This window comes from Nicotiana attenuata, chromosome 6 (genome assembly GCF_001879085.1).
Source record: "Nicotiana attenuata strain UT chromosome 6, NIATTr2, whole genome shotgun sequence".
In the NCBI taxonomy this organism is placed as follows: domain Eukaryota; kingdom Viridiplantae; phylum Streptophyta; class Magnoliopsida; order Solanales; family Solanaceae; genus Nicotiana; species Nicotiana attenuata.
In genome coordinates, this window is record NC_031994.1 from 16,764,318 (window position 1) to 16,792,240 (window position 27,923).

General features: G+C 37.1%; 3 protein-coding genes across 3 annotated transcripts in view; 1 reads left to right on the forward strand and 2 right to left on the reverse strand.

Moving 5' to 3' along the window:
- LOC109226648 (E3 ubiquitin-protein ligase RMA1H1-like) lies at positions 1,290-4,512 on the reverse strand. The gene is made up of 2 exons (XM_019391468.1): positions 4,365-4,512; positions 1,290-2,291 (listed from the first exon to the last, which is right to left on the reverse strand). Exon 2 carries the CDS (start codon positions 2,284-2,286, stop codon positions 1,534-1,536), a length of 753 nt encoding a protein of 250 aa, XP_019247013.1. The 5' UTR covers positions 2,287-2,291; positions 4,365-4,512; the 3' UTR covers positions 1,290-1,533.
- Positions 6,124-8,235, reverse strand: LOC109226649 (thioredoxin-1-like). Its single transcript, XM_019391469.1, has 2 exons — positions 7,924-8,235; positions 6,124-6,589 (listed from the first exon to the last, which is right to left on the reverse strand). Exons 1-2 carry the CDS (start codon positions 8,159-8,161, stop codon positions 6,276-6,278), a joined length of 552 nt encoding a protein of 183 aa, XP_019247014.1. The 5' UTR covers positions 8,162-8,235; the 3' UTR covers positions 6,124-6,275.
- The window catches only part of LOC109227656 (L10-interacting MYB domain-containing protein-like), a 17,428-nt gene continuing 2,340 nt past the window's right edge, over positions 12,836-27,923 (forward strand). Inside the window, exon 1 of the mRNA XM_019392857.1 lies at positions 12,836-13,160. Coding sequence (XP_019248402.1) covers positions 12,836-13,160 — 325 coding nt within the window. The remainder of the gene's footprint in view (positions 13,161-27,923) is intronic.

A 27,923-nucleotide genomic window follows, 5' to 3' on the forward strand; every position in this document is an offset into this window, starting at 1 on the left:
CCTTCCCACTTTTGGTGGTTAATTTTCATTGGGGAGTGATTAACACTAGAAAAATTTCTTTCTTGGCCACGGCCACGAATAGGGCCACGACTTTTTTCACGCTTTGCATAATGGGAATACACCTCATCCACTTCAAGCAGTAGTGTAGACCCAGTGGGTCGGTTATCGTGATTTCTCATGAGCACGTCATCGTTTCGTTCAGTCACAAGGAGAAAAAAAATCAACTCAGAGTATTTCTTGAAACCTTTCTCTCGGTACTGCTGTTGTAGGACCATATTGGAGGCATGAAACGTTGTGAACGTTTTTTCAAGCATATCATAGTCAGTTACTATCTCCATAGAGTTCCAATTTAGAAGTAATTCTGAAAATTGCTGAATTGTATTCAGAAATAGATAAGTCTTGGAGTCTCAGATGAGCTCAATCATATCGTGCTTGTAGAAGTGTGACCAACTTTAAGTTGTCATATCTTTCCTTTAAACCATTCCACAAAACAAGATAGAGAGAATTCTATTGATTTTGAGATATTCTATTTTCAACCCTTCATCAAAATCAAGGCCTTGGTACAGTCTTGGGTAGATGCTTTATTTTTATCTTTAATGGTGTCTCCAAGACCCATTGCATCTAAATAGATTTCAGCATCCAACACCCATGACATATAGTTCTTGCCCGAAATTTCAAGGGCAACGAACTTTCGTTTCATAACATCAATCATAGTTAAAAGAGGAGAAAAGTTATATCTTAGTCTTCTCAAAGAGCTTCTTGAGACGGCAAAGTCTCGTGCTGATAACGTGAAATGAATCAATAAATAAGTATATTGCAAACAAAGAGAGAATTCTATTGATTTTTAGAACAATTACAATGGGGTAAAACCCCACTACTCATAGGGGAAAAATGACTTACCCACGAAGTAACAAACTCTCTAAAAGATAGACATTCATTCTAAGTACAATTCTATTCATGACAGTACTATATATTTTGTATGTGAGATATAAGCAACATTCAAAATATACAACATATTTGGATACAAATTATGTAAATTGCAACTTTTGACCAGATTATGTACAACAAAAAATTATATTCAAGTTGTATACAAATTGTAGCTTCTGACTGGATTTGTATATATTTTATAAAAAACTTTAGTTACTTTTTGTAAACAGAAAATCTAGCTAAAACCAGGTAAATAAGTTTAAAATTTCGTATACATACGAAAAAACCCGAAGTTCTATTATAGAACAAATGTCGGGCCAAGACAAGCAAAATGATTATCATCTGCAATGGCAACTAATGCATTAACAGAATATAGAACAAACACAGAGCATGTTTAATTGTCTTACCACCTTCTGAAGAACAATATATCCTTTTGCCAAAAAGGCATAAAGAAAAGGGAATAAAGCAACATTTGCATGGTGTAAAGCTATTTCTATTAGATCTCTAAATTAGTCTGATTTTCTACTATGAATTACTCCCAGACTGTTGTAAGCACAGTCACATATTTTGTACATACGTATGACGAAGAGGAACATTATATGACCCTCAAAACAGGAGGAGACACAAGATAAAGCAGCAGAAAAGAAAGATGGACAATCTGTTAAGAAATTTGTCCACCTGCATTTCTTGCCTTCTCACTCTAGGGCTACCACTTCCCCGGATGAGGTAAGGGCTGGGATGAGGATAAGCAATTAATCTTGCGCCTGAGCTTCCAAACATTCTCGCAGAAAATATTTCTCCAAATACACCGGCCACTGGGCTGAACAAACTGGTCACTGCAGTGCCCCCAAAGCTAGACGGAGCCATAGCTGCATAGCTACCAAAGGCTTGGGGTAAGTATGGGCGGTAATGTTGAAATGACCGTTGTGGAGGATTGACAGAAGATTGATGAAATTGCTGATTTACGTGAAAAGTTGGAGACAGTGAATTATGCGGTGCGATTGTCCCAATCGCTTGAGGCCTATGAGGTATGTCCATGTTAACTTGAGACTTCTTGGATTCAGACTCTTGTGATGATGTCCCACGGCCATAGAGAGGCACCAGTGAGGAGTTCGAGATGTGAGCTTTACACACTGGACATTTAGGTTTTTCTTCGGATCCTGGTGTAGAGCTCTCAATCTGGATCCACTTGTAAATGCAAGGCCAGCAGTAGAGGTGACCGCAGAGTGTGACTACGGGATCATGTGCTGAGTCAAGGCAGATGTTGCAATCAAAACAGGACGCCGCAATTTCAGAGGTAACTGAGTTTCTCTTCTTAAAAGAAACATCTTCATCGGATCCAACACGGGTAATAGGCATGAAAGCTGTTAAAAGACAAAATTCCAAAATAAATTAATCACCTGAAAAAATGCACCACATAAATGAAACATCTATGTTTATCAGCAAAACTACATGATATGTACAAATGGGAGTAACCAACTTCCGATTTGGTGAATCGATCGTTAATTCATTTGGTGTGCAAAATTAAAAAGATAACCAGGAAAGCATCTCATTGTTTTCTCCTTTTTTTCTTTATTTTTGAGCTTTAAATAGGAGTGAGAGTATGAAAGTAAGCGGCATGGATTGGATACAAAACATTAGTCACATTTAAAGACCCTCCATTCGAGCACTAAACAAAGCCCTACAATGTTTCATTTCTTTTAGCTTGAGTCTGTCCTTTCTGAACCAATCAATGAAAGATTTACTTACTAGTTCAAGTTGTATAAAAAAGAGAAAAAAGGCTTGTTGCTTCCCAAATTTAAATAGATAAACCTAGATTATCAGCTTAACCACCCAAACACTCCATTTGGATAAATGGATTTGAAAAATGCACTTCTGTGAGAAACTATCATGTGTCCTAGTCATTCTCAATATTCTTTTTAGGCACACATAGAAATGAAAGGAATCAGATGGAAATATAATGCCATGCCAGATAACATAAAAACGATGGTACCCCCCCCCCCCAAACCAAGCGCAACACCCAAGTACCAATTCTGTTTTCATTTCTGTGTTCACTAAATATAAAAGAGTATACACCAGGATTAGAAGAAAATCCTAAATGTCCAGTCTGTCAAACTAACTGGTCCAGATCAGAAGAAATACCTGAATATGCAGTGTGTAAATCTATTCTAAAAACATTGTTATAGGCCAAAATCTTCAGTAAACATTGAGCATGTATCATTTGTGTTGCCATTAATTGAAGAATAATATTTTTTTGGAGAAATGTTTTGTGCAAGAATGTTGGAAGCTCATAAACAAGTTAAATTGCTTATCCACATCCTAGCTCTTACCTAGTCCGGGGAAGCAGTACCCTAGAATAAGAAGGAAAGATACATGATAAATGCTCAACCTATAGTAAATATTCTTCATACAAATATACATTCTCGACCTATAATGATGCTTTTAGGATAGATTTACAGACTGAACATTTAGATTTTCCGGTTTACATTTGAAAATAGGGTTCAAGATATCGCCGTGTTACTGTTCCAGTTTCTTGTTAATAACTTGGGAGAATTTACTGGTGTTCATGTCATTTTTGAAACCAAACTTCAAATTCAATGGATTTTTGATCCACTTTCGGCCATAACTAGTTTGGCATTGAGGCATAGTAGTAGTTGTCAAAGTGCTCTATTCTAAATGCCTCATTACAAAAGCTCCAAAACCAAAATAGCGCACAGGATTCTAATGAGAGAGTCAAATTAAAAGGCCAGCCTGGTGCACAAAGCACCACGCGTTCACGCAGGGTCCGGAAAGGGCACACCCCAAGGGGGTGTAATGTAGGCAGCATATCCTAATATACATGGCTGATTCCAGGGCTCGAACCCATGACCTACACAGGCCACACAGAAGACAACTTAACCGTTGCTCCAAGGCTCCCCTTCTAATGAGAGAGTCAGATTAATCTCTTAATTAGCCAAAAGGGGTTAGTGGCAACAAATGAAGAGTAACAAAATTTTCCTTTCTATTCCCATACAAGAAAAGATGCCAAACGCCCAAATATCAGGTTTTCAGTATTCTGCAGGCATTTTAACATTATTTCTTCGAGTTATTTCCTCATTTTACATCCTTTTTAATGCTAGGATTAAAAAACTACTGATAGATTTTCTAACCACAGATATGTAAAATCATAGCTCCAATTTAAGGTGTACCCTGAAATCGAATGATCAAACTGCAATTCCGCACTTTCTATTTCGGGAAGGGGAAAATCTTGAATAAAACAGAAAACTAACATAGTATTAATCAATTAAGAATGCCAAAACACTTCTCGCTGAAATTTAAAATAAAGAAGAACTATAATCAAACTCAAGCATTAAAAAAGATGCATTAAACGAGATCAAAGAGGCAGTAAGAAAACAAATGAAATCAAAAATGAGAAAGAAGAAGGGAAAAGGTAATACCACCGACAGATGAAAATGCCCTCAGAGAATGAAAGGGAGCCGCTACAGAGGAAAAAGGGTAGTGTTGGTAGGAATTAGAAAATGAGTGAATGGAAGATAATATAAATGAAAAGTGTGATTGGTAATGAGACCCAAAAATGCCGAATCAGATAGAAAGTTATTTATAGCAAAGGATTGAGTGAAGCCCAAAAAGGCAAAAACCTCTTAAAGGCCAAAAATGAAAACCCCCCCCCCCCCCCCCCAACAAAAAAAATATATTATAATGAAAATTTTAATTAATGTCATACTATTGAGGGAAAACAAGTTATATACATTTTTATTCATATCAATTTGCAAACAATTAGACTAATTTCAAGCTTTACAACTTACCAACACATGCTTAATTTATTTGTTTATACGGTAGATATTTTTGGTTTAAATATTATAATTATGTTTTCATGACGGTAAGTCGTTTCGGGGATAGAATCGTGAAAATCGCTTTGGGGAAGAAGAATTATGAGATTGGAAGTGAGGGTATTACAAATGGAGATATAAGATTACAAGTTTTAAAATAAAAATTAAAATTAATTTCATATTGAATCAAAATTGAAGTGGGGTGTTACCTCAGTGGGTAGGCATAGAAAATTTTTCTAAACTCTAAATTTTTTCCGAATTGTAATCAAGCTAGAAGGAAGATAGAGGCCAGTAGGAAGAAAAGGATTTTTCATCGACCCAAACAAACTTCAAAAAACAATTACTTGAAATTAACATTAATTGGTGGAATGGGAATAGCTGCATCTTTAACTTAATAACTACTAGTATCATAGAGTCCTATATCAACTTTAAACCGAAAAAGTGATAAAAACTTAATTATAACATTAACAAAATTAAGGTAGAGAGTTTAACTATATATGTTACAAAAGCTGGGTAGATTATAGGAGAAGGAATAACAAGAAAAAAGGCATTAGCCCATGGTCCAAGTCTAGAGGGGTTTTAAAGGAGTAGGCGCGGCTTAGAAGTTAGAACATATTCTCAGTGGCCAACTCTGCTTTGCTATTGAGTTAGCACTATCGCTATATATAATATTAGAAGTGACTTCAAGATCTATAATAAGTGAGTTTAGAATGAGTTTAATCTTATTATATGCATAATTTGTACATATACACATCATTTGAGTAAAAAACATAACAGACTGGCTCAAACCAATTAAACATGTCTATCAAAAACTTGTCAAAGAAGCTTGCTAACCATTTGATTTAATATGATTTAGTCTATTAAAAAAACCAAACTTTTCGATTCAATTTGATTTTTGGTGAAAGAATGACATTTTCTGATTTTTGGTGAAAGAATGGTGGTCAGGACTAGTGGTTTGATGGGGGTGGAAGAATAGGTGCATGGTGAAGGAGGAGGTGATGGTGGTGTTTGGGTGAAGAGGGAAGTGGTGGTGGAAGAAGTAGGGGAGGGTTAAAATGAGATAGGTGCGATAAGGTAGCATGCCACGTGACATCCACCTCAATGATATGTCATAAGGTAGCATGCCATGTGACATTCACCTCAGTGATATGTTAGGCCGTGGGATAATTTTGTGATAGTGGAGGATCCTATCAGCAAAGGGGTATTTTTGCACCAATTTTATAAAGTCAAAGGCTTTTGTGGACCAATAGTATAACGAGAAGTATATGTGAACATTTTCGAATAGTAGGAGGGTATTTTTGACCCTTTTCCGGACACAAAAATACCAGTTAATGAGCGAGTATTTTAGAAACATAGATAACTAACATAATGCCGAAGAGGAAACATAGCATAACACAACTATATACAGGCGCATCTCAGGTTTGATCATGTCAATTCTTGCTGCGCCAAAGGCAAAGAGTGATAATATAAATAAAAGATGGTTAAATTCTCAAAGAACATATCTACATATGTAACATTTTACAAGAACTTTTCTATGGAAGTCGTCAAGGTAGTTTTGGGGACTGCACCAATAACTGTATCTTTCTTCTCTCCATCCTTGAAAATCATGACTGTTGGGATACTTCGGATCCCATATCTGGTTGCAATGGCAGGACTTTCATCTGTGTTCACCTTGTAGAATTTAAACTTGCCAGCAAATTCCTGTGCTAGTTCATCAACTGTCGGGTGAATCATTCGGCATGGACCACACCATGGAGCCCAAAATTCAACTAGAACAGGCACATCAGACCCAATCACAAGTGACTCCCATGTTTGATCATTAACAGGAGGCACTGCATTTTCCAGTGACCATGTTAAACACACAAAGAAGCTGACAAAATAATGGAGATGCTGAGAAACGAACTGCTTTAGCAGCCCGAGATGTTTTGCATTCTGCTAGTACACACCAACCGAAAATTAACAATAAAAGGAAACTGATGCATTATATTAGTTATTACTCCTTTTGAGAATATATTAGTTATTTCTCCTTGTAATCAGTCAGAAGGCCGACAATGAAAATTTGACAACACAGTATGAAACTATTTTAGCTAGGACGATTTATATTACAAGTGCACCCCCTGCACTCATACAAAAAGCACAAGTCATTCATCCCCTTTTGGGTGAAGAATGAAGGTAAGTACGGAATGAAGCAAACTACACTGATTCCCAAAATCTGAAGTAGCTCCACAAAGTCAAAGAGAAAGTATCAGAGTATCTAAGCAATAGTTGCTTATTCAGAGTTAGTTATCATCTAATTGACCTCCTTTCCAAGAGTCATTAAACTTCTTTCTTTTACTTATAGTTTGCTCAAGCTTCTTAAACTAGTAGATGTTACTAGCCTTTACACTCTCCAAACTAATTTTCCCATTTCACAGTAATGGATTTACTTTAATTCATTTACAAGCATCCGGTAATTCTAGTTGCCCTTCCACTCCTCACTTTGATTTTCACTCTGTTCATAGAAACTTGATTTACTCTTTATATGCAGTTGAACTATCAACTTGAATGTCCTGGAACTGACTTTTTATCAAATTTAACATTGTAATATTATCCGGTAAATAATTGACAGTGGCAGTTGTAGATGGCTGAATCTCAGTGAATCATGATAGCTAGTGGTAAAACTTAGAAATTTATACAAGAGGATTCAAAATTAATACTAGAATGTCACGATTAGGATTTGAACTTGTGGCCTAAAGCACATTCAAACCCCCTAGAGTAGACTCTTCTCTTATGTCAAAGAGGATCCAACAATTCTTAAAAAAAATTCATTTTTGCCCAATTTGTGCAGCATATTTTTCTAACAAAGGGATTCAATTGAACCCCTTACTTATACTTGGCTCCGCCACAATGACAAGGCTCTCTACCATTTACAATACTCGTTGGGTATTTAAGTATTTCAACAACAACAACAATAAGTGTAAGCCCACGTAGCAGGTCTGTGAAGCGTAGCGTGTACACAAACCTTACCCCTAATTTGTGGAGTTAGAGATTGTTTCCAATAGACCATCAGCTCAAAAAAGCATAAGCACAAAAAAATTGAAAAAATTGAAAAAATCTCAACTATTCAGCAAACATAAATAGCAATATAATAAACAGTAAATTTAAAGGGATGACAAGAAATAACGACCTATAACGGCAGTGTCCTGAGCCTCACAAACAATTCCTCCTCTACGCGGAACAGATTTAGAAAATGAGCTGAAGGACACTGATGATGAACGAGTCTGCTGGATCTTAAGCCCCTTGAATTCAGAAAATCTAACAGAGGACCGACGGCCGGAGAAGGAAGAACCGGCGACAGGAGCCAACGATACCGACGGCAGAGCAGAGGCGCGAGCAACTGCAATAGTTTCCATTAAACCGGCCATTGAAATGGAAAAGTGGTGGATAAAGTCGATCTGTGGCTGAGTGGAGTTCTGGTTTTGGTTTGGGGGTGTGATAAAATAATGTGTGTGCTTGTTGATGATTGGATGAGGAGTTAGTGTTCAGCTGCCACGTGTCTCTTTCACTTTGCTTTCTGGGATAATTTTTTATTTTTTGTCTTCACTTTTGTGCTAATATAATGTCTATATTTCACATTATTTCTTTGAAAATATGATCCCATATAAATAACTAGACATAGCGCCTTTTAAGGGAAAACTACAAAAATACATATTTAGGCCTAAAATATTACCTAAAATTACCCAAACTAGTTGCAAAAACTACCTAACCGGCCTAAACATTTTATCCGGCCTACCCATTTCCAACTGCCCTAGACATAACAGCTCTATATTTTTATAAATACCGAGGCTTCATTAATTTACTCTTACATATTTCTACCTCCTCATCCTTAATATATTGTGGACAAAACTAAAACTGAAATATGACATAAAATTTGATAAATAAAAATACAGTTAGTTTTCAAATTAAGAGCCCGTTTAGCTAAGCTTTGGTGAGGTCAAAAGTATTTTTTTCCCAAAAAAGTACTTTAAGAAAAATTTAAGTTGTTTGGCCAAGACGAAGAAGTACTTTTGGCCAGCAACAGAAGCAATTTTTTTGCTTTTGGGAAGAAGCAGAGAAGCAGAAGCAGAAGCAGAAAATTAATTTATTCAAGACAAAACTATCATCGCCATAAATTTATATTTTTCAAATTATCTCTTACTAGCTTAAGCTTTTTCTTTTATTTTTTGTTTCTAGTTTCGACCCTTCTTTTAAAACTAGAGATATCATATATATGAATATATTGTAACTTCTTAAATTCTTTTTTGACTTTTCTTATTTTTGATTTTTTTCTTTGTGTAATTTTTTGTAACTTTTCAAATTATTTTCTTCTTTTTTCACACTAAAGCAAATTATCTACATCCTTCTTTGGATTATCAATTCTCTTCCTACAATTAATTATTTATAATTTCTTCTGTTATAGGCCATTAATTACCAAATCTTTAAAAAAGTTATCAAATCTAATTTGTGAAAATTACCTATAAATAGGTAATAAATTTACAATTGCATCGCATAATCTATATATTATTAAAAGAAGAAGAAAATGCATCCACATTAAACCATGCGACAGTCTCACAATAGGTCACTTGGCAATTTAGTACAAAGTCAGTTAGGGTAGGTGATACTTAGTTTTTTTTTTTAATTTAAATTTTAAATTATGTGTTGTTAATAATTAGTTACTCTTTTTGAATTTGAATTTATACATACTAAACTATTTCTTTTACAATTAATTTTTTATATAATTGAAATTATTTCTATTTTACGTTCAATGCCATCTTTCAAGTTTGACACTTAGACTCATCTTGTTACAACTACCATGGCTATACGTAATTTCATTCGACGACTGATAATAGGTGAATTAAACTATAATCACGCCTTAAATAACCACCTTCTTGTATAGTTTTGATGATAAAAGTGATAACAAAATGCTCTTATTAGTGCTTTTCATGATTTGCAGGTGATATATGATCAGGGAAGGCCAACTGTGAAATTTCCCAAGTAAACCACGCAAAACAGGCCTGAAGATTCAGAGAAATGGTTTGATCGCGGTTCCACCGCGACAGCGGTAGAACCGCGGTGGAAGATAGCTGCGGATAAAATAAGATTCAGAGAAGGCATTTGGCCGCAGTTTGACCGCGACCGCGGCAGAACCGCGGCGGAAGCAGAAAACTTCAGGGACTAAAGTGTAAAATACGGGATTTTTAGACCTAAACCCTATTTTAAATACAAGACTTCGCCCAAGAGAGGCATGTATTGAATTTTAGAGTATCTTGGCAAGGAAAACAATTGTGAGAGATCACCCAAAACATCTTTCTTCTTTTCTTTGATTTTTATTGCTAGTTATGATGAATTCTATCTTAGTTTGTTTTCCCATAGCCATGAGTAGCTAAATCCTTTGTCTAAGGCTTTGATGGAACCTATTGGGGGATGAACATCTTGTTTGTGTGAATACAAATTGCTAGTTTCAATCTCTATTTGTTCAACTTTGTGCTTGTTGTAATTAATTGACAGGATCCTCAATTAGCTGTGCCTATTTAGTGTGCATAACTTGGAAAAGAGTGCATATTTAGGTTATTGTTGAACAACACCACTCCCAAAGTATAAGAGGAATCTATAATTGCGGGTTTAAAGGCGGGATTAGGGATAACGAAGCCTTTGGTGTAATCTAAAGTGAATTGTGCTAAATAAAGTAAGCTAGTGTATCTCGGGAGAGTGCAATTAGTATATTACTGTGATTACTTGGGAGAGATTTACGGTAAGATGAGCGTTCATGATTAATAGAGATGTGTTGGTAAATTTGTATGAGCATAAACAGAAGGGATTCTTTCAATAGGGGAAATCATTGCCTTAACTTCTTCTCATCATTGTTTACAACCTTAGCATTTTAGTTTACAGCAGTTTAATTTACTTGCAATCATAGTTAGTAAAGCAACCTTCAACTGTGATTCAAACATCTGGGAAGCTGGTTCTGAAGAGTTTATTGGGTCTAAAGATAGTGATTGATAGGTTAACTCTCTGTGGATTCGACCCTGGGCGTAATACTCGGGTTATATTTGCAACGTTTGCAGAGTCCTTTTTTAGAGGGCATAGTTGGGCGTGATCAAATTTTGAACATTCTTCTACCGATAAGGAATTCAACTATTATGCTAATGAAGACATTACTGCAAAGATTGAGGAAGGAGATGGGCCTTATGGTATTCCTTTAGAAATGCAAGGTAAATGTTCTAGTAATATGGAGGCGTTGTGTGATAGAACTAGAGATGAAATTGTTGAAAAATATTATCATGTGTGAGTGACTTTGCTTATTATTTCATGGTGGATTATCTATATATAGTAATTTATGGAATAAACTTCTAATTCATATTGAATGATGACAATAAGTAATTATACTAGATAATATTATATGCTTTGGTATAACTATATATGTTATTTGATTTAAATCTTTAATATGTATGTTTACTTTATATTTTATATTTTAATTAAATAAGATAAAAAATAATAAAGTCTCTTACGATAAAAAATTAAGTTCATTTTTCAATTTAAAATAATTATAAGATCTTGGTACTATCCTTTTTGGTAATTTGATATTCAAAGCACTTTTTAGAAAGATTGGCCAAACATAATTTGTTTACCAAATGTTACTTCTTAAATGAATTAGCCAAACACAAATTATTTTTTCCCAAAATACTTTTGGAGAAAACACTTTTAAAAAAAAAGTACTTTTAAGAATAAATAGCTTTAGCAGCTTGGCCAAATGGGCTCTATGTATGGTTCCTAACTTCATCGAGGACTATGTCAGAGGGCCGCTACTCTCAAATCATGGAATGTATTTTTTGAACTCAATAAAAATAATAGAGTTGATGATCATCTTTATCATCGGTGTGCCCACTGATTTTAATGCAGTCCATTTTTTTTTATAGTATTAAATAGATAACAGTCGTGCATCTTATCTCTCAAAGTAGAACATTTCAATCCCTTTTAATCTGATGTTTCTAAGATCAACCAATAACTGGACCACCAAGTTCAAGGCCAAACTTAGAGCTTGTTTGGCCAAGCTTCTCGGAGGTTAAAAGTACTTTTTTTTTTGGTCAAAAAAGTACTTTTTGAAAAATTTAATGTGTTTGGCCAAAATAAAAAAGTACTTTTGGCCAATAGCAGAAGCAGTTTTTCTGCTTTTGGGAAGAAGCAGAAAATTCTAGCTTCTTCCAAGAAGCAGAAGCAGAAGCAGAAAATTAATTTATTCAAGACAAAACTATTCTCACCATAAATTTATATATATATATATATATATATATATATATATATATATATATATATATATATATATATATATATATATATATATATATATATATATATCAGATACATGAATCATGTAAACTTTTCAAATTCGTTTTTTGTCTTTTCATTGGTTTTTGCTTCTTTCGCTTGAATAGTTCTTTTTTCTTCTTTTTTTAATTTCTACCATTATTTTAAAAATTAAAGATATCAAATATATGAATCATCTTGTAACTTTTCAAATTGTTTTTTGACTTTTCTTGTTTTTGATTTCTTTGACTAATCTTATTTTTTTTTTATTTCACTAAATTAATAAATCTCCTAGAATTCTCCCAGTAACTTTAATAGATTCATCTCCTTGAATACTTTATACAAAATGAAAAGTCCTATCTATTACTATAAATAGACTTCTTCTCCCTTTTTCTTGTGTAGATTCTTATTCTTTGTCTCATATTCCTCTTTAAAATAACAAACTAACAACCAGTACAAGTACTTTTTTCATAAGGTATGTTATTTTTGTAGTGTACCAATTTATTATACGCAATATCTAGTATGTACTTTTATTTTTATTCTTTTTTAACTTGCTTGCATGTACCAAGGATAACACTGATTTCTAATAATATGAGTGATTAATAGTTAATTTTTCCCTTGATGCTCTTATTTTTTGTATCTTTCTCTTTTTTTTTTTATTTAGTTCTCTATTTGTTTAATATTATTATTAACCACATGTTCAATATTATTATTAACCACGTGTTCTAAATGCATGAAAGAAAATGAGCAAGAAAATGACACTGGATAACAACTCCGAGAAGGCTGAATGGGATGCAGAAACTACAGAACTATTTTTAAATATATGTGTGGAAGAAATTTTAGCAGGAACTCGTCCTGGAACTCACTTCAGTAGATTAGGATGGTCTAATCTGGTGCAAAAGTTTAATGACAAAACTGGAAGAAACTATGATAAAGTTAAGTTGAAGAACAAATGGGACAGCCTCAAAGGTACATGGAAAGAATGGGATACTTTAGTTGGAAAATGTAACGACCCGACCGGTCATTTTGAGCACCAGCGCATCGTTCAGCAGGTTGAGGCCCTGAGCAGCTTCATTTCAGGTATTATGACTTGTATGCATGGTCGGAATTGAATTCCGGAAAGTTCGGAGTTGATTTGGAAAGAGAATTCGCATTTCGGAGGCTTTAAGTTGGAGGAATTGACAAGGATTTGGATTTTTGAGTAAATGACCTCGGAATCAGGATTTGAAGGTTCCAACAGGTTCGTATGATAATTCTGGACTTGGCCGTATCGGGTTTTATATGACCCGGGAGCGTTTCGGCGCCTATTGTGGAAGTTAGCATTTTTGGGTGAATTTTATAAAGTTGGGATGAAGTGTATTTCAGTGTTAACAATGTCCGTTTGGGATTCCGAGTCTGGGAATAGTTCCGTATGGTGATTCTGATATTGGGAGCACAGTCGGAAGTGGATTTGGAGGTCCGTAGGTAATTTTGGAGTCATTTGGCTGAAGTTAGAAATTTGAAAGTTTTTGAGAAGTTTGACCGGAAGTGGACTTTTTTATATCGGGGTCGGATTCCGTTTCCGGAAGTTGGAGTAGGTCCGTAATGTTGAATATGACATGTGTGCAAAATTTGAGGTCAATCGGACGTGATTTGATAGGTTTCGATATCGAATGTAGAAGTTTGAATCAAAAGTTCATTAAGCTTGAATTAGAGTGTGATTCATAGTTTTGGCATTTTTTGATGTGATTTGAGGCCTTGAGCAGGTCCGTGTTATGTTATGGGACTGGTTTGTGTGATTAGATGGGGTTCCGGGGGCCTCGGGTGTGTTTCGGGGTGGTTTCGGATCATTTCGGGCTGTTGTGCTATAGTTGATGCTGGTGTCTGGTGTTGTTCTTCGCGTTCGCGAAGAAGGATTTGGCTTCAGGGATTTTGTTCTTCGCGTTCGCGAACATGTTCTCGCGTTTGCGAAGAAAAAAATCTATGTTACGCAGGTCTGACTTCGGAGGCTCATATCTCACAATCTATAAAGAATTTGGAGATGGTCCAAAAATAAATATTATAGCACTTTGTGTCTAGTTTTCAGTAAAGTAAACCATTTAGCATTTGGATTTGTGTACAAAAAGTTATGACTGGTACACTACAGGCTGTCCAGGAAGATAAAGAAGAAATTTGTGTTGCACAAGGCTGACTCTGGCAGCTTATATCTCAAAATCTTTAAGGAATTGAGAGATGACCAAAACATGAAAGTTGTAGATCTTGGTGTTTAGTTTTCAAAATATTAAACCATTTATCATTTGAAGTTTTGTACAAAAAGTTATGGCTATTATACTAGAGGCTGTCTGAGAAGAGTTTGGAAATGACTTTTGAGAATTTTGTTCATCGCGAACGCGATGGTGGGCTCGCGAACGCGAAGAAGGATCGCCTGGGCAGTGTATAAGTTTGCAAAAATGGGTTTGGCTCACTTCATCTCATTTCCTCCATGGGAGCCGACCTAGGAACGATTTTGGAGCTCCATCTTCATCATCCATGTCAAGGTAAGTGATTCCCACATATTGCAAGTTAAATACTTGGATTATATATATGTATTTTAACATGGAAATTCATGGAAAATTAGTGAAAACTTGGGGTTTTGGTAGAAAACTTAGAAATTGGTATTTTTTGAATTTTGACCACGAATTTGGGCATGAAATTGAGAGTAAATTATATATTTGAGTTCGTGAGGTTATGGGTAAAGTTTATCTTCGAAATATTTCGGAACCCGGGCACGTGGGCCCGAGGGTGATTTTGTCAACTTTTAGATCGAAGTTGGGAATTTATATAAATTGAGTTGTTATATGTATTAGGGTATATTTTCATTGGTTGCCCATTATTTGGCTAGTTTTGGAGCGTGGTGCATCGATTTGAGTTGTCGGAAGGGCTTGGGAAGCCGGTTATGGAACTTCGGAGCAAGGTGAGTCTCCTTTCTAACCTTGTAAGAGGAAATTGTCCCCATAGGTGAATTATTGGATATGTGCTTCTATTTGTGGGGGCTACGTACGCACGAGGTGACGAGAGTCTGTGCATAGCTACTATTATGCTTATGTCCGGGTAGTCTAGGACCCAAAAGCATGCTTTACTTGTAATAATTGTAACCTTATTGATAGTTTAAATTGCTTTAATCGTATCGAAGTGGTAAATGATTTTCTAAAAGAGTTAAACTTCATTTTCTCGACTTGTAAAGGAGAAATTGACACCTCCTTGAATAATTGTTTCCCTGATGAAGTCTTGATTGACTGTTTGAGTGTGTGATTCTATGTGTACCTGCGTCGCATGTATGGTTCGCGAGCGGGGTGATTGTTTATTTATATTTGACCGCGTCGCATGTATGATTCGCGAGCGGGGTAATAGATGCATCTATGGCTTGCCCCATTCGACCCTCTGGCAGTGCACAGTTTAAATATTGTTGGATCGGGCTGTACGACCTCGGCATGATTTGCGCATGCTTGTATTGCTTGCCTTGAGATTCATAGATGTTGATAATTATACTCCCTAGCCTGAAATAAATGTATAAATGATGAAAATAAATTTGGGAATTTCCTATAAACGAAAGAATTGTTTATTTGCCTCATGCTATTGAGTTACAACCATTTTTATGAAAATCCTCTATTTACTATATTATTGGTATATTATTATTGGACCACTAGTAAGTGTCGAAGTCGACCTCTCGTCTCTACTTCTTCGAGATTAGACGGGATACTTACTGAGTACACGTTGTTTTTGTAGTCATGCTACACTTGCTGTGCATTTTTGTTACACAGGCACGTGTACCTCTAGCGGCCTAATGGGCATATCAGCATAGATGATACTGAGACTTAGGTGAGCTGCATCTCTCGAGGCGACCCGCAGCCAGCATAGTCTCTTCTAGTGTATAGTATTTACCTTCTGTCCAAATTTGTATTTCGAATAGTTATTGTACTTCATTTGATTTCCTAGAAATAGCTCATGCACTTGTGACGCCGAGTTCTGGGATGATTATGGGATTGTTCAATATTAAGTTTGTTAAAGACATCATCTTATTTCTGTGAATTTCATTATTTATTGTTTAATGTATAAAGGAAATGATTTTAGATCGTGACAACATGGTATTAGAGCACTAGGTTCATGTAGGTCTCACGAGTCATGAGCAAGTCTAGTAGAGTCTTGCAGATCGGTACGGAGACGTCCGTACTTATCTTCGAGAGGCTATAGGATTGTTTGGGGCACTTCCCTTCTTGATTCCTCATCGTGTGATTTGATTCCTTTGAGGTTTATGCCTTTGTTTCTTTCCTACTCAATCTTATGCGACGCGAAGCTCTTATTATAAATTGGGAATTTGAGGAATTGTAATGGTACTACAGATGTGGTGCGGGATGTTTCCCCCTGCATAGTTGATTGGACTATTATCGTCGCCGTGTGGAAGGATATTCCGTTATTTCAGCTCAGTAGTTGTACTTCTGAGAGCTTTGAGGCTATGCACAGGTTACTATGATGCTCATGGGTTGTTACCGCACAATATTGATGTAATGGTAGGATTCTTGTTTATGTGTTGGAGCAGTGGTTGACTTGGAAGGAGGTTTACTCAATGCATGATTCAGAGATTTAGTGTTTTATTTCCGGCGGAGGAAAGACAACTGGACCATGAATGTTCAGGTTTGTATTGACGGAGTAACGATCTATTGGTTCAAGTGCTACAAAGATATATTTTAATTTAAGGCAACAACTGGGCAACGAAGGATGGGGATGGACATGTGGGAAGTGTCTTGTGGTGATTAAACCCCTGTAAGGCCAAGTGTGGGAGACAGAGTTGAGTAGTTGCTTAAAGGAGTGAGTTTGACCAAAGTGGGAGAGTGGCAGATTAGCACATGGATTCTGTGGTAGGATGACTACATGCCTTGGGAGGAGTTTAGAGTGAATTGGGATTCACGTTGGTCAGTGACTGGGTCTACGGGCTTGATTTGAAATATTGGTTGTCATATGGCGGGAAATTGGGTGTAACAGAAAGGAGTTGCTTCATATGAAGAAGGGTAAAACATGACTTTAGATGGGTTACTGATTTTTCAGTAAGTGTAACCAGTGCAGCGACGTTGGAAGATGTCGGCATGTAATTTTCCCAGGTGGGTTATCTCCTATGAGCAGGTCAGCGACCGCGTGGTTGACGAAGCTTCTACGAAGAATTCTACTGGCTATCCGGTGAGAGGTAGAATATGTGAACGCGGCTAATGATTCAAAGTGTTCATGGAATGGTTAACAAGAAGGCTTCGAGGAATTTGGCGGGTTGGTTGTACAAGATCATGTCAACAATGAAGAAAGAATCTTGGTGGGTTCCAGAGTTGTATATAGTGGCTTCAAGCTAAGTGGGAGAGTCCCACCGCCTACGATTGGGTTTCATGGTTATCTACTTGTGAGGTTCGGGTTATCGACATATTGGTGAGTTATTTCAGCTAAGGGAAAAGAACATAAGTGGTAATTTGAGCAAAGGAATTGATAAAGGTATGCTATAGTTGGCCTTATTGACTCATGTTCAGGCTTTGGAAGTGATTCAGTCGGGTGCTTTATTAAAATGGGTGTTCATGTGCCAGCGGAGCCTTGAATTTGATTATATTCAGGACCAAGCCAGAGCGGGTGGCTCTCAAAAACGGTCCTAGTAAATTCAAAGGTTACTCGGTGCCTAAGGATTCAAGCCCGCAGTATGATTAAGAATTGAGCTTTTGTAACAGATTATGATAGAAGGCTCGGAAGGTTCTATGATATTTTCAACTTGCAGTGTAGCATTGGGAGGAAAAAGAGGAAATGACTTTCGTAGGGGAATTATCAGAATGGGTGTATCAGTTGAAGACGCGAATGTGCGTGCAAGGAGGGTATGAAACGGTTCATGGGTTTGGATACAATGTGATCTCGTGGAATGGGGCCACTCAGGATGAGTGCGGATTTAGATTTGTGATATAAGGAATGGAGCTATTATTATCTCTAAGGCAAGTTAAGGATGAATTATAAGAAGTGAGATTGGTTAGCCACGGTTGAAGTGGCATAGTGGTGGCGGTACGTGCGAGGCTCGACGACCGTCGTAACTGATTTTATTTGGAAGTATTCAAGTATTATGGCCTGTTATGTGTAGGCGGATCTCGGAAGGGTTATGGTGGTTTAGACCACTACTTGAGGATTTTCATGTTCTACGGCTATAAGGATTCACTCGTGTGTTGCTATGGTTCTCTTGGAATGAGTTAAGTAAAAGGTTTCTGTATGATAAATTGTTTACCCTATTAGTGGTTCAGGGATTATGGTGAAATACTCGTACTATCGCATATTGGCGTGTTAGGTGCAGTGAGCGGTATGAAGTTTGCAAGTGAGGATCAAGGTTGCGATTTGGTGTTGGCAAGAATGTCACGAGCTCGGATGAGCAAAAAAGGGATTTGGATGTTTAGAGTAAGCTGGTATTGTCTTCAGCATCACCTGAGATCGGTGTTTGTGTAAGAGGCTTTGCATCCTGGTTACGGATTCTTGATTTGCTTTACAACATTTGTATGGCCGGTGGTATGGATGTGCAGACTTGTTACCTGGTGCGTGGGGTCGTGGGAGTGTATTCCACGGGAAGATTGTATAAGTGTGACATGTAGTCACTTGATTGATTGAAGATCTAAACCAAGTATGAAGAATATGGTAATATCACTTGTTTGAGAATTTATGCCTGGAGGGCGCTCGGTTCATTTGGTTTGGACCGTGGAAGTTTGTCCCGGTTATGATGGTTGTTCTTGGGTGTTATGGGAAAAGAGGGGTTATTATGGACCCTTGAAAGGTTATAAGCCTAGTACGGTACGATCAGAATCGACTCGTGGTCTGTAGATGGATTTAAATATGAATATGGGCTCTATATCAGGCCAGATGTGTTCATTTCAGCATAGCGCTCCTTATGGAGGAGTATTCGAACGTTGGACTGTCAATTAATACTATATTGTTCCATGTGAGTTGTGAAACGACTTGATAATTCTCTTACGTGTTAAGGTTCCGCGTAGCGATGGTGTCATGTGAGCAGGATGGCTCTTGAAATTCAGATCATATATCGCACCTCAGTTATGCTTGAGTTTTGTAGCGTATGGCGCTATCTGTCTCCCCAGGGATGGTATTATGCGCTTAGCGTTCTTGTGGCCGATATTCAGTATTTTGTAGTAATAAGCACTCTAGCTCGGTATGTATCTCCTTATACAGATTTTATATGTGGATCGGGTGGCACGCCGCCACGGGTATGTAGTTTGGATCGGGTTGCGTTGCAACAGTGTGATGTTGAGTACGGTCCCTTATACTCTATTTTGTGTGTCTTGTTTCCCATTTTCCTGAGGAAGGTTCATGACACCTTTCGGTTGTCTAATTAGTTACGTTGGTTTAGTAGCCCTTTCCAGAGTTCGTTTTCCTTATGTATCACGTTTGAGCTTGTAGCCTATTGGCAAGTTGTGGCATCATATGAGACTTTTGGTCATGTCTGGGGTGGCTTATTGCCTGAAGCAGTTCGTATTGGGTGAGACAAGATTATTGGACCTAGGATCAGTGCGATCAGATTATATGAAGTATATCAAAGAGCAAATACCATTAATTGATTCAAATGAGGTGATGGTTCTTGGCAGGAGTATAGACTCAATGATATGTTGACGCGACAGTCGGTAATGAATTTCTACACATCTCTTCCGTCGTGGCGGTATTGCAAAAGTTGGGGCAAGACTTATATAAGTCATGAGGTGCATTGGGAGCATCAGATTCGTGGAATTTCGCCTATCGTTATCAGAGGATGATATTATGGTTATGTGAGTTATGCAGTGCAGAGTGTGAATTCAGCAAAGGTATGCAGTCATGTTCTGGTACATCGTGTAGTGATTGTTACGGTATTCGTAGGTCGGAAGCAGGCCTGGCAGAGAATTTTGGGTGTTGGAACTGGGTTCTAAGCTTATTTGTTTGAATAAAAGAGAATATCTTCAGATTTGATCAAGTTAATGTGCTCAACTGAGCTGTGGTAGCACAGGTAGGTGCTCAAGGTGTTAAGCAGTGGTTTCGGACAGCTCCACTGCAGTTCTTAGCACGTTCGAGGACGAACGTATGTTTAAGTGGGAGAGAATGTAACGACCCAACAGGTCGTTTCGAGCCCTAACACGCCGTTCAGCAGTTTGAGGCCCTGAGCAGCTTCACTTCAGGTAGACTTGTACGCGTGGTCGGAATTGAATTCCGGGAAGTTCGTAGTTGATTTGGAAAGATAATTCGCATTTCGGAAGATTTAAGTTGGAGGAATTGACAAGGATTTGGATTTTTGAGTAAACGACATCGGAATCGGGATTTGAAGGTTACAGCAGGTTCGTATGATAATTTGGGACGTGGGCGTATGTCCGGATCGGGTTTTGGATAACCGGGGAGCATTTCGGCGCCTATTGTGGAAGTTAGCATTTTTGGGTGAATTTCATAAATTTGCGATGAAGTGCATTTTAGTGTTAACGATGTCCGTTTGGGATTCCAAGTCTGGAAATAGTTCCGTATGGTGATTCTGATATTGGGAGCGTGATTGGAAGTGGATTTGGAGGTCCATAGGTAATTTTGGAGTCATTTGGCTGAAGTTAGAAATTCGAAGGTTTTTGAGAAGTTTGACCAGAAGTGGACTTTTTGTCATCGGGGTCGGATTCCGATTGCGAAAGTTGGAGTAAGTCCATAATGTCGAATATGACTTGTGTGCAAAATTTGAGGTCAATCGGATGTGATTTGATAGGTTTCGGCATCGAATGTAGAAGTTTGAAATTTTAAAGTTCATTAAGCTTGAATTGGAGAGCGATTCATGGTTTTAGCATTGTTTGATGTGATTTGAAGCCTCGAGCAGGTCCGTGTTATGTTATGGGACTAGTTGGTGTGATTAGATGGGGTCCCGAGGGCCTCGGTTGTGTTTCGGGGTGGTTTCGAATCATTTCGGGCTGTTTTGCTATAGCTGATGCTGGTGTCTGGTGTTGTTCTTCGCGTTCGTGAGGATCCTCTGGCGTTCGCGAAGAAGGATTTGGCTTCAGGGATTTTGTTCTTCGCGTTCTGTTGCTCCCAAACGCACACGCAAGTATACGCGATCGTCAAGTAATAAAGTGACTAAAAGTCGGATGTCGATCCCACGAGGACTTGTGATTAACTATTAACTAAATTAGACTATCCTAATTATCTATACAAGAATTAAACCTAGAAGTATTTGATTCTAAACTAATTAAAATAAATAAAAACAAATAATGAACTTTGGATAGAGAAAGAGCAGATTTTTATGATATCAATGTAATGACAACGATCTAGGGTTATGGGCTATCTAACATTCCTATTGTATTCTTCAATTGAATTGACTAACTAACTTATCGAGTTTATTGGTTGACAGGGTTAATATTGCTCATAAGAATCTATCGAGTTCTTACTCGCCTATTCAAGCTAACCTAACGCCTATATGTCTATGGAGTTAGAATCAACAAGAACGCATTTATAATTCCTGTAAATTAACCAAGCAAGGCAATTAGGTATATGTCTATCCTAACCGCGAATCCGTTCCCCGAGGCCCAGGTTCAAGAACTTGCTCTACTCAATCCTATATGCAATCTAGAATTCCAACTTTCGAGTTCAACTCTAGATTCGTAGATAGTATTCAATTGGTGATCAAGGAATCAAATAATTAAGTGCAAGATTAAATAAATAAACCAATATGATAAATTAAGAAATTAAAATCAATATCCGAATAACAATAGTCATGAAAGAACCACAATCCTAGAACGTGAAGTTTAGCTCCACATAGACATGGTAGCAAAACAACAAATCATACAAAGAAACATAAAAAGACTAAGTTGGTGGAAGAAAAGATGAAACCCGGCCTCCACGGCGGCTCTGTGCTTGTGTTTTCCTCTCAAAAACGTCCTCCTCCTCTCAAAATACCGTTTTTCCATGTATATATACCAAGTAGGGTTGGGCCCAAACAATTATACCTTCTCCAATGTGAAAAAGGACATTTTTCCCGGGATTAACTAGCGCGATCGCGCTAGTGGTCGCGCTAGTGGTCGCGCTAGTGGCCCAGTGTTCTGCTTGACGAGCGCGACCTGAGCGCGATCGCGCTATTGACGCGCATTTTCCACCCTGTTCTGTTTTGAATTTGGAAAAACGTAAAACATGAAAGTTGTAGCCCTTTGTGTTATCTTTCCAACCATATAGTGTGGAGCCCAAATGGAGTTCTGAGAAAAACGTTATGTCTATTTTACTAGACAGTGCGTAATATGCCTACTGGAGTCTTCGTTCGCTCTAACTATCATCCATTGACCCCCAAACACGATCCCGGCTTAATTCCTTGAACTTTTACTCAAAATTTAAAGCTCCAAATTACTTGAGTTCTTTTTTTTAACATCTACATAGCTCGGCATCACTCCTACAAGGCATAAAACACACAGTTAGTGCAAGACACTAGCAATTAAAGCTCAAACTCAACTAAAGTGCAGTAAATTAGAGTGTAATAATCGACTAAAATACGTAATTATAGCCTATCATCAACACCCCACACTTAAACGTTGCTCGTCCTCTAGTCAACCAAAAATTTACTCTATCTATGAGCTTTTAACATATTCGAAGCACACTACACCAATGATTATGGCTGATAGCAACAATTAAACTCTAGCATATGCAACAATTCTCTTTTACTCATACTATTCTTAAAAATTATTTACATCAAAGACAACATGATCACAACAATTCTAGCCTCAAAAACCGACTCAATGTCACGATGCACTCATGGCTTGAATACCCAACATCGTAGAGAAGTCTAATAACGTTACCTATCCCTCATGAAGCCATGTTCCCTCACAACAAGAACAAGAGAATACGTTGAATCCACACAATCAAATCTCATGATCAAATATAGTTTAAAGACTCATATATATATCAAAGAACTCTCTCACTCTCACAAAAGAAGTCACATGCATGCACTTGGTACCATAGGCTTGCCCTTAATGTAAATCTCTACTAATGTAGGCTCGCTCGATCTAAAATCAATTAGGTCTTTTTCATGGTTGTAATGTGGGCTAAGGGACGGGTAGGATATATTTAGGAATAGTGACTAACCCTCCTAAGCACTTTAACACACTACATAATCAACTTTAAGTATAAATTCTTCAATCCACTTCACTTTCACAAACAATATCACCCCAAAAATGCTCCCTTCTTCTTTAATCAGTACATTAATTCATACCCACTATCAAGAACAAGACAACAATGTATTCATCTCTATTTGTTTTTCTTTCTTTTTTTCCAGATTATTCTTTTTTTTCAATTTCCACTAGTGGTGTATTATTTTAAAAAAATAAGTGCACCTTTCTTCCTTTTATTGGTTCCACTCAAAAGCCACCCCATGCTTAGTTCCTTCTTACTTCTTTTAGCGTTCAGCTCACAATTAAAAGTGCTTTAAGAGGAAAATGGATCAAAACAATGTCAATTAAGAATAAAAAGGGTATAGGCTTGTAATGTGGGTGCCAAATAAAAGTCTATAGGCTCAAAAGGTTAATTACGGATAAATTTTATTTGTAGTAAGCAATTAAGCTCAAAAAGATCAAAGAAAGCCTAAAATCATTTTTCAAACCGAGCATCACCTAAAATTTCGCTTCCACTCACAAACCGGGCAAGTTCTAGACACAAGTACAATACATAGACTATACAAAAACCTCACCACACATGGCACATGACTCACTAAGAACGGTCTCATTCCGACTCTCAAACAAATGCAAGTATTCACGGAGCCACGAGATATTAAGCATGAAGCACAAAGTGAACATAAGTCAAGAAATCGAGACATAGGCATCACAAGACATGCTATCCAACTAAGCAAGGCATCATCAATAATTTCAAATCATAGGAAAGATACTACACATGCCAAAGCCTAAATATGCTACTATCAAACAAGTCAAGGGCGCCTAGGTTCATCATTCTTCCTCCATTTATTCCCTAAATTCTAAACTACTCTAAAAATAAAAATAAAAAATACTACTACCCGGTTCAAACTACATCCCATGGAAAAGAACCGTTGCACAAAGAAAAACCATGGGGGATTATTGCTACCTAAAAAAAAAGACGCATTTTTGGATTTTTTCTATTTTTCACCCTTTTTTCATTTTTTTTATTGGACCTTAATCCCTCAAGAAAGCTGTCCACAAAATCCATCGTCGGGAAAAGTCCAAATTTTTCAATTTTTTTTTCGTTTTTTTTAAAAATTACTATACTAAAAACGAGTACTATAACTAAGCTAACATAGCACAGAAAATCACCCAGACAATCTCTTCACCCCACACTTAAAATTGTGCAATTTCCTCAATGCACACTGAAAATAACAAGAGGGAAAAAGAGACTCCCTGGTAGGCCAAAGGCCGAAGCATTAGCAGCTCACGGGATACTCAGACTTCTCCCACGTATGATCCCTTGTGCGGGTACCTCACACTCAGTTTCAAACACATGCTCGCTTTTGCATTCGCCTATTGGCTTTGACTCCATGCTCTTACTCCTACAAAAAACGCTACAAAGATAGAAAAATAAAATAAACAAAAATAAATAAAAATAAAAGAAAGCAGTAAAGCTGGGTTGCCTCCCAACAAGCGCCTAATTTAAAGTTGCGACACGACTTGAACCAATTTTTGCCTCCACCTTGAACTTATGAATTGTACCCCTAATAGGGCATCCAGTATGCGGCTATGCTCCTTTGGTGGGGCTACAAAGATAACCAGGCCAAGTAATAAATTTTTCACTCTGCACTTCTCGGCCTTTAGATGAGGAATGTAATTTTTGCTTTTTGGCACAAAAAATTCAAGAATATAGGCGCTCTCATCCTCACTCTTTGACCCCTTCGTTTGCTCAGATGGCTCGATTACTATCTTACTATCTAAACACAATGTGGAAAAATGATTGGAATGAGGTCTAATGCGCCTTAACTCATGAATTTTACTACTATTTGCATCCCCATATTTACACACACTCAAGTCTCCCAAAGTAATGTTATCTACTCCCTCATATGACTCTAGAGCACTCTTCTCAATATTGGCATCCTCAAGAAAAACATGGTCTAGTGATTGGTATTCTCGTTTTAGCTCCTCAATTTGGTCTAGAAGATTTTTTTCAGCTTCACACAACTCATTATTAAATTGTTGGGCGTTACAGGCATCAACCTTTGCACTCAAATCTGCATCTAAGTTATGCACAGCCAAGCTAAAATTATCAATTTTATGTGCAAGTTCATCTCTCTCCTTAGACCAATCATTCACCAACGTTGTTAGAAGACAACGTCGTTCCTCATATTCCCTTAATCGTGTATATTCTTCCCAATACCAACCCTTACTCCCATATTCAAATTCAGACCTCCAAGAAGTCAGGTCATGACAAGACCAAAAATACGAGCCATAAAAGTCTTTTGTCAACCAAGAGTCTTCATCAATAGCCTTACCTCCGTATATTTCATCCCCAGATGTCATGCTGAGAGAACTAGGAACACACTAAGAGAAAAATATCAAATATTTGTAAAAATAAAAGTATATAAAAAAAAGGATAAAATTTAAAGTCTAATCTAGAAAAATAGTTAATTTCTAAGTCCCCGGCAACGGCGCCAAAAACTTGTTGCTCCCAAACGCACACGCAAGTATACGCGGTCATCAAGTAATAAAGTGACTAAAAGTCGTATGTCGATCCCACGAGGACTTGTGATTAACTATTAACTAAATTAGACTATCCTAATTATCTATACAAGAATTAAACCTAGAAGTATTTGATTCTAAACTAATTAAAATAAATAAAAACAAATAATGAACTTTGGATAGAGAAAGAGCAGATTTTTATGATATCAATGTAATGACAACGATCTAGGGTTATGGGCTATCTAACATTCCTATTGTATTCTTCAATTGAATTGACTAACTAACTTATCGAGTTTATTGGTTGACAGGGTTAATATTGCTCATAAGAATCTGTCGAGTTCTTGCTCGCCTATTCAAGCTAACCTAACGCCTATATATCTATGGAGTTAGAATCAACAAGAACGCATTTATAATTCCTGTAAATTAACCAAGCAAGGCAATTAGGTATATGTTTATCCTAACCGCGAATCTGTTCCCCGAGGCCCAGGTTCAAGAACTTGCTCTACTCAATCCTATATGCAATCTAGAATTCCCACTTTCGAGTTCAACTCTAGATTCGTAGATAGTATTCAATTGGTGATCAAGGAATCAAATAATTAAGTGCAAGATTAAATAAATAAACCAATATGATAAATTAAGAAATTAACACCAATATCCGAATAACAATAGTCATGAAAGAACCACAACCCTAGAACATGAAGTTTAGCTCCACATAGACATGGTAGCAAAACAACAAATCATACAAAGAAACATAAAAAGACTAAGTTGGTGGAAGAAAAGATGAAACCCGGCCTCCACGGCGGCTCTGTGCTTGTGTTTTCCTCTCAAAAACGTCCTCCTCCTCTCAAAATACCGTTTTTCCATGTATATATACCAAGTAGGGTTGGGCCCAAACAATTATACCTTCTCCAATGTGAAAAGGGACATTTTTCCCGAGTGACTAGCGCGAGCTCGCGCATCCTTCGCGCATGACTTCTGACATTCTGCCTCCAACTCCTTAACTCGCGCGAGTTCGCGCATTTTTCACCCTGTTCCGTTCCGAATTTGGAAAAACGTAAAACATGAAAGTTGTAGCCCTTTGAGTTAACTTTCCAACCATATATTGGGGAGCCAAAATGGAGTTCTGAGAAAAACGTGATATCTATTTTACTAGACAGTGCGCAATCTGCCTACTGATGTCTTCGTTTGCTCTAACTATCATCTGTTGACCCCCCAACACGATCCCGGCTTAATTCCTTGAATTTTCACTCAAACTTTAAAGCTCCAAATCACTTGAATTCATTCCATAATATCTACATAGCTCGGAATCACTCCTACAAGGCATAAAACACACCATTAGTGCAAAACACTAGCGATTAAAGCTCAAACTCAATTAAAGTGCAGTAAATTAGAGTGTAATAATCAACTAAAATACGTAATTATAGCGTATCATCACGTTCACGAAGAAGAAAATTTCTGTTACGCAGGTCTGACTTCGTAGGCTCATATCTCACAATCTATAAGAAATTTGGAGATGATACAAAAATGAAAGTAGTAGCACTTTGTGTCTAGTTTTCAGAAAGGTAAATCAGTTAGCATTTTGATTTATGTACAAAAAGTTATGGCTGGTACACTATAGGCTATCCAGGAAGATGAAGAAGAAATTTGTGTTGCACAGGGTTGACTTTGGCAGCTTATATCTCAAAATCTATAAGGAATGGAGAGATGACCAAAATATGGAAGTTGTAGATCTTGGTGTCTAGTTTTCAAAATATTAAACCATCTGTCGTTTGGAGTTTTTTACAAAACGTTATGGCCATTATACTAGCGGCTATCTGAGAAGAGTTTGGAAATGACTTTTGAGAATTTTGTTCATCGCGAACGCGATGGTGGGCTCGCGAACGCGAAGAAGGATCGCCTGGGCAGTGTATAAGTTTGCAAAAATGGGTTTGGCTCACTTCATCTCATTTCCTCCATGGGAGGCGACCTAGGAGCGATTTTGGAGCTCCACCTTCATCATCCATGTCAAGGTAAGTGATTCCCACATATTGCAAGTTAAATACTTGGATTTTATATATATATATGTTAACATGGAAATTCATGGAAAATTAGTGAAAACTTGGGGTTTTGGTAGAAAACCTAGAAATTGGTATTTTTGAATTTTGACCACGAATTTGGGCATGAAATTGAGAGTAAATTATATATTTGAGTTCGTGAGGTT